The following is a 14,044-nucleotide window of genomic DNA, read 5'->3' as shown; positions in this document are numbered from 1 at the left end:
ATTTATTATCAATGGTTTTGTGACATATTTTATGAAGCAGCCATAATTTTAAGTCACTTAATTCTGATATATGACTAGAACATGTGGTGTTTGAAGTTTAAAGAACTAATAATTGGAGTTTAAAGAACTAAGAAAATTATTCTCATGTCCTTTCCACTCAGTCCACCTTGAACAACTCTTTTTTGGGATTTGGTGACAATTGATGCAAACTCAAAAATTGCTACAGAATAAAATATGTTTGAAATACAGTTTCAATCATAACCAGAAAGTTAGGCTTTTCGTGTTCTTTCAGATCTCCAAGCAAGTGCTGTATTTTCATTTAATTTTCTGGTAATAAGTTCATGCAGTATCTAATGTTTCTTTCCCATTGAGCTGCTTTTATATATATTCTTTTTAAATTTATTTTGGTAGTTCTTAGTCTGTCCTACGTTCCAAATACCATGCTCAGTGCTGGGGTAGATTGTGTAATCAAATCAGATACAGGACTCAACCCATGCATGGCAGGGCTCACAAAACAAGACAGTTCTACATGGTTGTTCTATATTGATTGACTCCTGATATGAAATGCCAAACCAAAATTTTTCCTCTTCAAAACTCAACAGCCCTATGAAGATTTCATTCATTCATTCAGTCGTATTTATTGAGCACTTACTGTGTGCAGAACACTGTACTAAGCACTTGGGAAGTACAAGTTGGCAACATATAGAGACGGTCCCTCCCCAACAACGGGCTAAGCTGTTAGTGAGAAGCAGCATGGCTTCTCACGGACTTGGAAGTCACAAGGTCATGGGTTCTAATCCGGCTCCACCACTTGTCTGCTGTGTGACCTTGGGCAAGTCACTTCACTTCTCTGGGCCTCAGTTCCCTCATCTGGAAAATGGGAATTGAGACTGTGAGCCCCACATTTGACAGGGACTGTGTCCAACCCGATTGGCTTATATCCACTCCAGCGCTTAGTACAATGCCTGGCACATGGTTAGCGCTTAACAAATGCCACTATTGTTATTAATACAATTCATTCATTCATTGAGCGCGTACTGTGTGCAGAGCACTGTACTAAGCGCTTGGGAAGTACAAGTCGGCAACATGTAGAGACGGTCCCTACCTAAAAACGGGCTCACAGTCTAGAAGGGGGAGATAATTAATTATATCCTATTATGAATTATAATATTTTGGTAACTACAGTATCTTGCTGCAGCATATTTTTTCTAAAGCTGTTAATTAAAGCTGTTAACATTTTGTTTGAAAAAATTATATTTTAAGAAGCATTTCATTCAGAGTAATGGGCAAGATCTGATTCATTCATTCAATCATATTAAGTGCTTGTTGTGTGCCCATTTAGTCCCCATTTAATTGTGTGCCAATTAATCCCTATTTTAAACATAAGGGAATTGAGGCTCATAGTGCTTGGCACATAGTTAGCACTTAACAAATGCCATCATTATTATAGAAGTTGTGATTTCCCCAAAGTCACAACAGCAGGCAAGTGGCTGCTGTTAGGGAAGCAGCGTGGCACAGTGGAAAGAGCATAGGCTTTGGAGTCAGAAGTCATGGGTTCAAATCCCGGCTCCACCAATTGTCAGCTGTGTGACTTTGGGCAAGTCACTTCACTTCTCTGGGCCTCAGTTCGCTCATCTGTAAAATGGGGATTAAGACTGTGAGCCCCCTGTGGGACAATCTGATCACCTTGTAACCTCCCCAGTGCTTAGAACAGTGCTTTGCACATAGTAAGCACTTAAAAAATGCCATCATTATTATTATTAAGTGGCGGAGTGGAATTAGAACCCAGGTCCTCTGACTCCCACACCTGTGCTCTTTCTAAATTCATCTCCTAAATTATTAAAGGCCAATTAAATTGTGCTGCAGAAGAGAAGCAAACCAGGCAACCGCAAAGGACTAGATGAATAAATAAATACCTATATTGGACTTATCCCGCCCACCATTCAAAACGCTTGGAGAAACCTTGTGATGTGTCTTTTTTTTCTTGACATTTACCCTAATGGTTAAGGGGTGTAGCATCTAACATCTCTAACTTTTTCACTCTGTGTCCATTTATTTCTCTCTGATAACCCATTATTGGCCACTTTCTCTTCCAAGCACTCTTGAACATACTAATATTTTTCTGTCTGCACTCTTTCCTGCGATAACCCATTCCATATGCTTGCCACCCACTGCATGAAACAGTGCTTCCTTTAATTTATTTCACACCTATCATCTCCAGCTTCAATGGGTGTCCCCTCAAAATGACATTGTGGAATTTAGCAATAATACTTCTAGATATATCCATAGCTGGCCTATGTATTTGAAGATGTTGCTGTTTATAGTTGTACTGCACGTTCAAAAGGAGAAACCACTGGTGTGGTGAAATTCACCATTATAGGGATGTTGAGGTGAGCAGAGCTTCAACACTTACCGATGAAGATCATTCTAAAATGTCGTTTCTATCCTGTCGTGCCATTTGATGTTGCATACAAACCTTAAAAGATGCCTGTGGAGCTGTCTAAGAGTCATCCCTGGGTGTCACAGCCATAGGGATACCGAACAGATCTGTCAACCTCTGGCCCCAAATCTCACTGTTGCCACCCTGTTTAACGGTATCCCAAAGGATGTGCTAGCCTGCTGGATTAGATTTTCTGTGTTCTCATCTATCATTATATGATTGATCAAAGTGCTGCTTAGGGAAAGTTATTCCGTGACTGCATTTGTTTTATCATTGTTATCCTCACCATCTTCATTATTATATTAAGTGCGAACTATATGTCAAGCACTATTATAAGTGATGAGGTAGATACAAGTTAGTCAGGCTGCATAGAGTCCCTTTCCCATGTGGGGTTCACAGTCTAACTAGGAGGGGGAAGAGGCTTTAAATCCCCATTTTGCTGATGAGGAAACTGAGGCACAGAGAAGTTTAGTGGCTCGCTGAAGGTCACACAGCAAGCAACTGGCAGAGCCAAGGTTGAAACCCAGTTCCACCGATTCCAAGGCTGATTCTCTCTCCACTGGGTGCTTTAATAGGATATGCCCTTTCCACCAGGTCATTCTGCTTCTGTGACTTCTTTAGTAGTTAGGATAAGTGTCATGTTGGAAGATTTTTCTATGTCTGGAAGGACTTTATCGTCAGTTGTAGAAGATGGGCTGAGAAGAACATTGAGAGCTTTCGCTGTCTCTTGGCTGTGATGGATGGAGACATCTTTGCCACTTAAAGGCGGCTGTAATGACAATTAGAGGAACTCTGTTTTTAACAAAGTTGGGGCAGGATGGGGCAGCACCCCATTGAAGCCTGAGTGTGATACTAAAATAAAATTTAAAAAAGCAAGAAACCAGGAGAATATTTTTTCCACACGGCGGCTTTGAAACCCAAAAAGCTTTTACCATTGTAAGCTATGTAGCGTGAAAATATTTGTAGGTCCATGTGACATTTGGGAAAATTTTTGGTTGAAAGGTGCATAGTGGTTTACTGGAGGGATAGATGGGGATATAAAGTGAAAAGTTAGGAATGTTAATTCTCCTATTTCATTTTAGGCAGTCGGATTAAGTTGTTAATTTTTCAATATAACACCAAATAACTGTTTTTATCATTCTGGCCTCTACCCAAATGATGAACAGAAGAAAAGTCTTGCAATCGAAATGACTGCTCAGCACTGCTTCACATATTATCACTCCCTCTATCTGTTTTCAGTTAAGGTTTCTGTTCTCAACAAGAAATATTTCATCTTATATTATGAACAAGTGAAATTGATTAATCAGTGTTGCACTGGTTTTGTCCATTTTAGCTGGAATCATTGCTGCAAGAGAGGAGGTCCTGTTTTTCTTGACAACAGAAAGTCATGATGGCAACATAATAATAATGATAATTGTATTGTTTGCTATAATAATGATCGCATTTGTTAAGCGCTTATTATGTGCAAAGCACTGTTCTAAGTGCTGAGCACTGTTCTTGGTACTATGTGCCAAGCTTTAGGTGTTCGGCTTTGAGATACGTAGAGGGTAATCAGGTCAGACACAGACAAATTCAGCTTAGAGTTTAAGCAGAGGGAGAAGAGGTATTTAATCCCCTTTGCACCAGTGAGGAAACTGAGGCACGGTGAAATTAACTGGATTAGCCCAAGATCAAACATCAGGCAAGTGATGGAGCTGAAATTTGAACCCAGATCAACTGAGATACAGGACTGGACTGCTTCCAGGAGGGCGTGCGTTTTGCAATCCAGACCCCTTGATTGTGTTGGGTATGACAGTAACAGCTGACAGTAATAGTTTTAATCAGTTGTCTGCTGGCCCCGCCAGGCATTTCAGCATGCCGATTTCCAGCCCCTTCCCTAACTTTAGCTCAGGAAACCAGGCACATGGTCCTGAATGCTTTATTGCCAAAACATGACTCTGCAGTTAGCCCAGATCCTGGAGACTGGAATTTCTTTGGATCATCTCAGCAGATACTTCCCAGCTGGAACCTCTAGTATGTGTTCTCTGAACGGATGAGAATATTTTTGGAACCTTTAGCAAAAGGACGATCTAGCTGATTTTGAAAAGCTTTAGGGAAGAAAAGTCATTCCCTCCCACCCCCCAAAATTAGATGTTTTGCATATTTTCTTGATGTGTTTTGGGGGTAGGGCGAAGAGAAGGTATATGGGTGGTTTTATTTTCTCAATGTGTTTGGCTGGAAGAATAGAACAGGAAACCATGGAAATACCAAATGGCATTTTTTAGAAGGCACTCCAGAACTAACCACAAAAAGACAGAGTGATGAATTTAGGAAGCTCATATCTGCTGTCAATACACAAGATACACCAGTAACCATGGAAAGACTTAGCAAGCTACAGTGCTGAGACCTTTTTTTTCCAGGTGTTTGGCTGTTATACCTTTCCCTTAGCTGTAAGTGATTGCCAGTGGTAGTATTGGGGCCTGACGATTTTTCGCGTATAGAGAACCAAACCTGAAGCGTTCAAGGTTTCATATTGTCGAAAAAGCCAATTGATATTCTTTAACTTATCAACTACTCTGCTGCCCTCAGGTTTATAAAACATTTAAGGGTAAAGTCAAGAATAGGCCTGTCCTATGATACAACTAGGTTACATTTCTTGGCAGTGTGGTAGTTTTATAGGATATGGTTTCCTGTTGGCATATATGCTTTAAATTTGGATCCATTCCAGAATCTTTGGAAAAAATATATGGCATTATTTTAGGTGCTGTATGCTATAATGATAAATGTTACTAAATGTTGCTTAATTTTTACTAAAGTAATTCGAAGCATAACGTGGTGAAATTTGTGTGGACTTCTGCTCTTAGTTGAATGGAGTGTTCCAAATAACCTTTCTGAAAACTCTCTGAGCAGTACATATCAATCAATCAATCGATCAATTGTATTTGTTGCGTGCTTACTGTGTGCAGAGCACTGTACTAAGCACTTGGGAAGTACAAGTTGGCAACATATAGAAACGGTCCCTACCCAACAGTGGGCTCACAGTCTAGAAGCTGTGCCATTAAGATAGGAGCCATTTCAACAGACAGATCAATAATAATCCAAAAGCATGTTAGCATTCAATATATTTGTTTTCTCCAATGAGCACAGTGTTTTGCACAGTGTTCCCGGTAACCCATTTAGCCTCCTTTGAGGTAGGGAGGGAAAAGGTGATGTTTACCTCTGTTTCATAGGGGAAGCCCTTAGTCAAAGAAGAGTTAAGTCATCTGCTCAGAGTCATAGAACGGAAGTAAATCCAGTTGTCCTTTGATTTCCGTTCCTTTTAACTGTGCCTGCATAGGATAACACCATATGCCCATCTATCCCCTCGCCCCCAACCCCAGCACTCAAATTCCCAAACCAGATGTTTCCTAATGGCTCAAACGTGTCCACTTCCCAAAGGGGAAGGGTAAAAAGTAAATAATGATTTTTTGGAATCCTTTCAAAGCCAAGAAATGGGCCCAGGAGTCCACCTGATTGACAGTGGCTGCTTCCGTGGGTGGTGGTGAGACTGAGGGAGGCTCTCTATTGCTCTTCTCCTTCTTGTACTTTGTGGGGTCCTCTGAACCCCCCTTCTCCACCCCACCTCCCCAACCCGGGTTTTAGCAGGGTGGCCAGAATGGGATGGAGCTAGACCAGGCCAAAGTACTTGCTTTCATCCAGTAGCCATGTTGGCAGCAGGATTACTAACTGGACTATGGAGCATAATGAGCACCAAAAATATTGTTCGCTGTGTGTACCATCGTCTCATCATGAGCGTTGGTGAAGCACCAGGAATTAGATTTGCCTCCCAAAGGGTCAGGTTGCAAGAGGAATTTTCCTTTAGAAACATTCCCATGTAGACTTGACCATTGCCTTGTAAGAAACAAAAGCGTGCTCCTTTATTTTTGTGTTCCTTTACATTGGCTGTGATCACAACGTGACAATAAATGTGTGTGTGCTTATAGAAGTCCTGAAAAGTTGTCCCTTTGTTTTACTTCTATCTTTTTTAAGATAAATTCGGCAGTACTACTACCAACAAACGCCAGAAGCTTGCTCAGGACTTCCTCCATTCTATCGACCAGACTGGAGAGCTGTTGGCCATGTTTGAAGACGATGAGATAGATGAAGTTAAGCAAGAGAGAATGGAGGTATAGTCTAACCCAGTGAAAGGGGGAATAATGTAAAGGCTTGTGTTTTCTAATTTTTCTACTGTTCTTTCATTATTCTTTCTTCTTTTTTGTATTCACTCATTCAGTGGTATACATTGAGTACTTACTGTGTGCAGAGCACCTTAGTAAGCGCTTGGGAGAGTACAATACAACAGTAATAATAATTGTGGTATTTGATAAACTCTTACTATGTGTCAAGCACGGTACTTGTCAAGAACTGTAATTGTCTAACAGACAGTTACTCTTCTCCAATAGGCCTTCCTTGACTAAGTCCTCCTCTCCTCTTCTCCCATTCCCTTCTCGGTCACCCTGACTTGCTGTTTTTAGTTCAGTGCTCTTCACACAGCAAGCGCTCAATAACTATTATTGACCGACTGACTCAATAAGTACAATTGATGGATTGATTTCCTAAGTGATGTTTAAGCCACGATTTTACACTTTTGCAGAGGGGCATCGGGTGATCTGACAACTTCTGATCTGCCCCTAACCCCTGACTGTTATCATCTTGAGCCCCCACCAAACTGTCTGTCCCAAGAGAATTGGTCCTGCCTCCTGGGTTAAAATAATCCAGCTCCAACCCTATTCTTTCGATTGAGTCCCCTCTTAATGCATTGTCAGCATTCTTTTTTTTTTTTAATGGTGCTCGTAAAGCACTTACTATGTGCTAAGCACCGTACTTAGTGCTGGGGTAGATGGGAGATAAGAAGGTTGGATACAGTTCCTGCTCCACATAGAGCATACAGGAGGGACTAGAATTTAATCCCCATTTTGCAGGTGAGGTAACTGAGACACAGAGAGGTAAAGTGACTTGCTCAAGGTCACAGAGCTGGCAAGTGACAACCCAGGTCCACCAACTCCCAGGCTGGTGCTCCTTCATTCATTCGTTCATTAATTTGATCAATCGTATTTATTGAGCACCTACTGTGTGCAGAGCACTGTACTGAGCCTTTGGAAAGTGCAGTTCAGCAATAAAGAAATGCAATCCCTGCCCAAAACAAGCTTACAGTCTAGATGGCTTGATGCTCCTCTGCATTAACAGTACATTCATACGTTAACAGTACTTTTTTCCCTTCATACATTCTGTCTTTGAAATCCATTTCCCTTTTTGTGTCCTTTCCCTATTAAAACTTCATATGATTCAAGTGAAAATGAATTGTTTCTAGCTGCCCTAAAGAAAAAAGGGGAAGCAAATCTTCTGCTGAACTCCTAGGAATTTGTCGTTATGTGAATGACGTCTTGGATCTGACTACATTTCTTGGGGGGGTTTTTGTTGTTGTTTTAAAGTAATTGTTTGGCCAAGTAATTTTATTTATTTCAATAGAACCACCACGGCAAAAATACATCTGCAGTTTACAGTTCTACCGTGGTACATCAAAAAGCAAGAATAAATTGGTTGTTGATGATGATGTTTATTCTAGGGGTGTCTCTGCAGCATCAAAAGTTATTGTCTCCTTGACCATGATGAGATTTGGGATCAGTAGACTGTCTATGGCCTAAGACACTAATGAACTGAAGTATGCATATCATATCACAGTATTTACCCAGTGATGTATATTATATTTCTTTTGTATTTTGAAACAATTAGATGTGAAAATCATAGCCGAAGACCCCTATTCAGTTGCTTACTTGACTTTTATGTCATCTTGAATCATCTACATTTTATTTCATAATGTTTGAAGAGCATTTTGAGATGGTTAAGTGAAAAATTCAGGGTCAAATATCAAATTTATTTTATTAATTTGGCTTTTAAGTTTATAGCCAAGATATAGCTGATTGTGTGTCGCCTTCTACTTTAAAATGGGTTAAAGGAGTCAAACCAAAGGAGATGAGTGGTTATCATGTTGTTGCCTACTTTATCATAGTTCTTGTGTGCACTAGACTATAATTAACCCATGTTAAGTTTTGGAGGAAATCCAATAGACATATATGCTTTATAAACTTTAACAACCTTCTTTAAGGAATTAGTTTGCTTAGATCATGAACCGTGATCTAAAGGCAGTATTCCTTTTAGGTATCAATTACCTCAGAAATGTGTGGTGATCTTGGTTTTGGACAACTGCAAGTGGTTTGAGTTCCACTTTGCCTTGGGCCAAAAACATGCTAAGTTGTCCAAAGCAGATGATAAACATATATTTCTGATGTCATTATGGCCTAAACAGGATATGATTGTTTAGTGGTATGGTTTCACTTATGATGCTTTATCCAGAAAGAAAATATTGTTTATACTTTATTTTTAAAACATTTAAAAATTATATTTAAAATCATGTGCAGTGTGTTTTAAGCTTCTGCGTTACCTTCCATGCACTTCTACCACCATTAAGGAGTGTTCAGTGCCACTTGCAAGCATTAGTGAGGTGGGACAAATAGCTTTTCAGTTTTGACTGGTATACTTTTTCAGCCCAGCCCATGCCTGGAAGGGCATTCCACAATCAAGCGGGATAGCAACTAAAGAGTAAGCTTTCTATACCATTAAGCTGATAATAGCAGGCTACTGGCTTCTGGAGAATGAATCAACAAGGTATAAGCCAAAAGTTGCGTACAATATATGGAATGTTAAGGTTGTGAAAGAACAGACGTTTCCAACGCACCCAGTTCTAACCCAGCAATCAATCAGTGATATTTATTAGGCGAATATTGTGTGAAGAGCATTGTACTAAGCACGTGGGAGAGTACAGTACCGAAGAGTTGGTAGGCCTGATATCTTTCCGATTCAAAGAGCTTGTGATCGATATGCTTTTAATTACACCATTTGAATATATCGCCATGGAAGAATAAGAGAATTCTCTTCCCACAACATAATTCTGTTCTGGAAAACACAGATCAGCTCAAAGTAGATATAGTGTAGGGAAAAATGGTTGATCGCATCATTCAGTTAGTTGTATTTTTGTATTAAGTGTTTGGGAGAGTACATGGTAATGGAGTTGGTAGACACTTCCCCTGCCCACAAGAAGCTTGTGCAAGTTGTTCATCAAAGCATGATATTATTACATCCCCTCCCAGCCCCTGCTTCAGCTGTACTGGACTGAAGTCAGGCTCGTAAATACCATTGTTTGACTGACTACATTTTGTGTTTTGGCAATGTTACAGGTTTAACAGGGGAAAGGATTCTACTCATCATGGGCCTAACAGTAATGTGTATTTGTATCAGAAAACCTCAGTCATCATCATATCGTTAAACTGTCTTCCCCCTAATTCATTAATTCCCACGAATCAGTGGTGGCTTGAATGCGACTTCCTATAAAAGAGGTGTCTCAGAAACACATCATCTGTGTTGGAGGAGCGCTCCCAAAATAAGTGGGCTTGGGTTGTATCAAATTTTAGACTTAGCCTCTTGTAATAGTAAAGTAATGTAGGTAATTAAGGCTGAAAGGGTAACTTCAAATAGCTTTTCATTATTAATAAGTGCCTTCTCTCCCAAGGTAACTAAGCACAGCTTGCTTCTCTACAAAATAACAAAGAATTTAGCTAGAGAAAAACACTGAACTTGTAGACATAACCTGACTGTAGACAGTAGAAGTGGAAACGTTAAGGGCATAGAAGCTGCCTGCTTCTAATTTGACAGGTTACAGTTTGTCAAGAGTAAACCACAACTGTGGTAATCTATTTGAAACCATTTTGAGATTTCAGACGGCAGCCTTTTACAGTGCTGTAGAATAATCAATTCTAGCAAGATGCGGTGAGTTAGTTTTCCTCTAAGCATCCTTCTGGTTGCAAACACGTTGTTTATGACATTCTGTTCTAGAATGCAGGCTACAAATGAAAGCTGACTTTCATTTCTCTTTTAAAGGCAATTTAAAAGAGAAAAAAATCACCGCAGGAGTAAATCTCACATTAGGCCTTACCTTAGGAACAGATCTACTAGCGGTACTGTTGACTGATTTTTTTTTTATGGTATTTGTTAAGCGCTTACTGTTTGCCAAGTACTGTTCTAAGCACTGGGGAGGTTACAAGGTGATCAGGTTGTCCCAATGGGGGCTCACAGTTTTAGTCCCATTTTACAGGTGAGGTAACTGAGGCACAGAGAAGTTAACTGACTTGCCCAAAGTCGTACAGCTGACAGTTGGCGGAGCTGGGATTTGAACCCATGACCTCTGACTCCAAAGTCCATGCTCTTACCACTGAGCCACGCTGCCATGACTGAGATCTTTGGTATTTTTTCTTGTGCCTTGGGTGAAGGGCTTTTCCGCTTCTTTGACTACAACCTGGAATTTGCTGGATATTTGAACTTGTTAGGCTGTTGCTAAGTGTCCGTATTCCATGAAGACCAAACTGTGTCTACCAGCTGTTATACTGTACTCTCCCAAGTGCTTAATACAGTGCTCTGCATGTAGTCAGAGAAGTAGCGTGGCTTAGTGGAAAGAGCATGGGCTTGGGAGTCAGTGGACTTGTCCATTTGTCTGCTGTGTGACCTTGGGCAAGCCACTTAATAATAATGATGGCATTTGTTAAGTGTTTACTATGTGCCAAGCACTGTTCCAAACACTGAGGTAGATACAAGGTGATCAGGCTGTCCCACATAGGGCTCACAGTCTTAATCCTCATTTTACAGACGAGGTAACTGAGGTCCAGAGAAGTTAAGTGACTTGCCCAAAGTCACACAGCTGACAAGTGACAGAGGCAGAATTAGAACCCAGGACCTCTGACTCCCAAGCCTGTGCTCCTTCCACTAAGCCACACGGCTTCTCACGTAACTTCTCTGTGCCTCGGTTACCTCATCTGTAAAATGGGGATTAAGACTGTGAGCCCCATTTGGGACAACTTGATTACCTTGTATGTACCCCAGCACCTAGAGCAGTGCTTGGCATATTGCAAGTGCTTAACAAATACCCCAAAAAAGAATGTGATTAATCGATCACCCTAATAAGGTTATTGGTTGCAATAGCTCTCAATGAGCTGCTCATATTTAACGCTGTATAAACTGTTCCACTTGTCTGCTCTGTGACCTTGGGGAAGTCACTTAATTTCTCTATGCCACAGTTACCTCATCTGTAATACAGGGATTAAAATTGTGAGCCCCCCATGGGGCAACCTGATCACCTTGTAACCTCCCCAGTGCTTAGAACAGTGCTTTGCACATAGTAAGTGCTTAATACCGTCATTATTATTATTATTATTATTATTATCTACCAGCTCAGTTGTTTTGTAGTCTCCGAGCTGCTTAGTACCATGCTTTGCATACAGTAGGCAGTGTGGCTTAGTGGAAAGAGCACATACCTGAGAGGTAGAGGACCTGCATTCTAATTTTGGCTCTGCCAATTACCTGGTGTGTGACCCTGGGCAAGTCATTTCTTTTCTCTGGGCCTTGGTCCCCTCCTGTATAATGGGGATTAAAACTGTGAGCCCTATGTGGGACAGGGACTGTGTTCAACTCAGTTATCTTGTATCTACTCCAGTGCTTAATGCAGTGCCTGGCACATAGTGTGGCTCAGTGGAAAGAGCACGGGCTTTGGAGTCAGAGGTCATGGGTTCAAATCCAGGCTCTGCCACTTGTCAGCTGTGTGACTTTGGGCAAGTCACTTCATTTATGTGTGCCTGTTACCCCATCTATAAAATGGGGATTAAGATTGTGAGCTCCATGTGGGACAACCTGATCACCTTGTAACCTCCCCAGCGCTTAGAACAGTGCTTTGCACATAGTAAGTGCTTAATAAATGCCATTATTATTATTATAGTACGTGCTTAATGAAACCCCCAAAAAGCATTCAATAAATAACATTGATTCTCATTAATCAATAATATTTTTTGAGTAATAACTATATGAAGTGTACTGAACTGGGCACTTGGGAGAGTGGAATTTTACTATCTGGGAAAACTGGTTCTAAGTTGGACTCTCGTTATGTTGTTTCCATAAGTATTCCAGGAAAAATAACCAGGACTGCGAAGCCGTCATGCTAATTGAAAATGTAGAGGACCTTACCCTCCCAGATCCATCAACAGCCTTCTAGCAGTCCTGTTCTCTCTCCTACTTAAACTGTGAGCCCCAGGTGGGACAGGGATTGGGTCCAGTCTGATTATCTCGTATCCACCCCAGCACTTAATACAGTAGTTGGCATGTAGTAAGTGCTTAAATACCACAATTATTATCTTTACTGTTATTATTAAGGGTGGGTTGACATCTCTGTTAATACATTCACCTTGTCGATACTCCGATTTGATCAGTTTCACGTAATTTATCTCCCTTGCTAGACTGTAAATTCCTTAAGGGCAGGAGTCGCAATCTTCCAATTCTGTTCTGCTGTATTGTATGCATAGTACAGTGCTGATTGGTTGATTGGTCAATTGGTTATACTTCACTTGAATGCTAAAATCATCTTTCTGCAATGTTGTTCTGCACACATTTTCTCTCAAAAACCTCCAGTGATTACCTATTCATCTTTGCATCAGTCACAATCGTTTAAAAAGCAGCGTGGCTTAGTGGATAGAGCATGTGCCTGGAAGTCCGAAGGACCTAGGTTCTAATCCCGGCTCCTCCACATGTCTGCTATGTGACCCTGGTCAAGTCACTTCACTTCTCTGGCCCTCAGTTACCTCATCTGTAAAATGGGGATTTAAAGGAGTGAGCCCCATGGGAGACAGGAACTGTGTCCAACCTGATTAATTTGTATCTACCCCAGTACATAGAGCAATGCTTGACACGTAGGAAGCACTTAACAAGTACCATAATTATTATTATTTACCTCTTTTATTATTATTATTGGTATTTAAGCACTGACTACGGACCAGGCACTGTACTAAACTCTGGGGTAGGTTCAATTTAATCAGGTTGGGCACAGTACCTTTCCCACATAGGGGCTCACAGTCTTTCTCCCAGTTGTACAGATAAGGTACAGATGAGTGCTCTGCACACAGTAAGCACTTGATAAATACGATTGAATGAATAAGGTAACTGAGGCACAGAGAAATTAAATGACTTGCTCAAGATCACGCAGCAGATCTGGCGGAGCCAAATTAGAACCCAGGTCCTCTGCCTCGCAGGCCTGTGTGCTTTCCACTAGGCCATAATAATACCAGTAATAATTATGACATTTGTTAAGCACTTACCTTGTGCCACACACTGTCCTAAGCATGTGGTAGATACAAGATAATTGGGTTGGATACAGTCCCTGTCCCACATGGGGCTCACAGTCTTAACAGATGAGGGAAATGAGGGACAGGGAATCTAAGTGACTTGCCCAAGGTCACACAGCAGATGAGGGAGAGCTGGGGTCAGAACCCAGGACCTTCTGCGTCCCAGGCCCGGGCTGTAAGCACTAGGCTGTACTGCTTCTCTGCTATGGGTACTCCCTTCTACTACTCCCCAGCTCATGTGCTCTATCCCTTCCAAACTCGCTTTTTCAGAAAGAATTTCACAGAGATTCTTGGTCTTCCCACCTCCAAGGCCTGGTTACAGTCCTTTAAGCTATAAGCTTATTATGGACAGGGAATGTGTTTGTTCTAT

General features: G+C 41.0%; 1 protein-coding gene across 3 annotated transcripts in view; it reads left to right on the top strand.

Annotated features, from left to right (window-relative positions):
* SUPT3H (SPT3 homolog, SAGA and STAGA complex component) overlaps window positions 1-14,044 on the top strand; it is a 415,169-nt gene that overhangs the window by 295,365 nt on the left and 105,760 nt on the right. For all 3 annotated transcript variants that reach the window (XM_038750984.1, XM_038750985.1, XM_038750983.1), the window contains one exon: window positions 6,449-6,585. In XM_038750984.1, coding sequence (XP_038606912.1) covers window positions 6,449-6,585 — 137 coding nt within the window. The remainder of the gene's footprint in view (window positions 1-6,448; window positions 6,586-14,044) is intronic.

The sequence above is a fragment of the Tachyglossus aculeatus genome, chromosome 9 (assembly GCF_015852505.1).
Source record: "Tachyglossus aculeatus isolate mTacAcu1 chromosome 9, mTacAcu1.pri, whole genome shotgun sequence".
NCBI classification, from domain to species: domain Eukaryota; kingdom Metazoa; phylum Chordata; class Mammalia; order Monotremata; family Tachyglossidae; genus Tachyglossus; species Tachyglossus aculeatus.
This window is presented reverse-complemented; position numbering and strand designations above follow the sequence as displayed.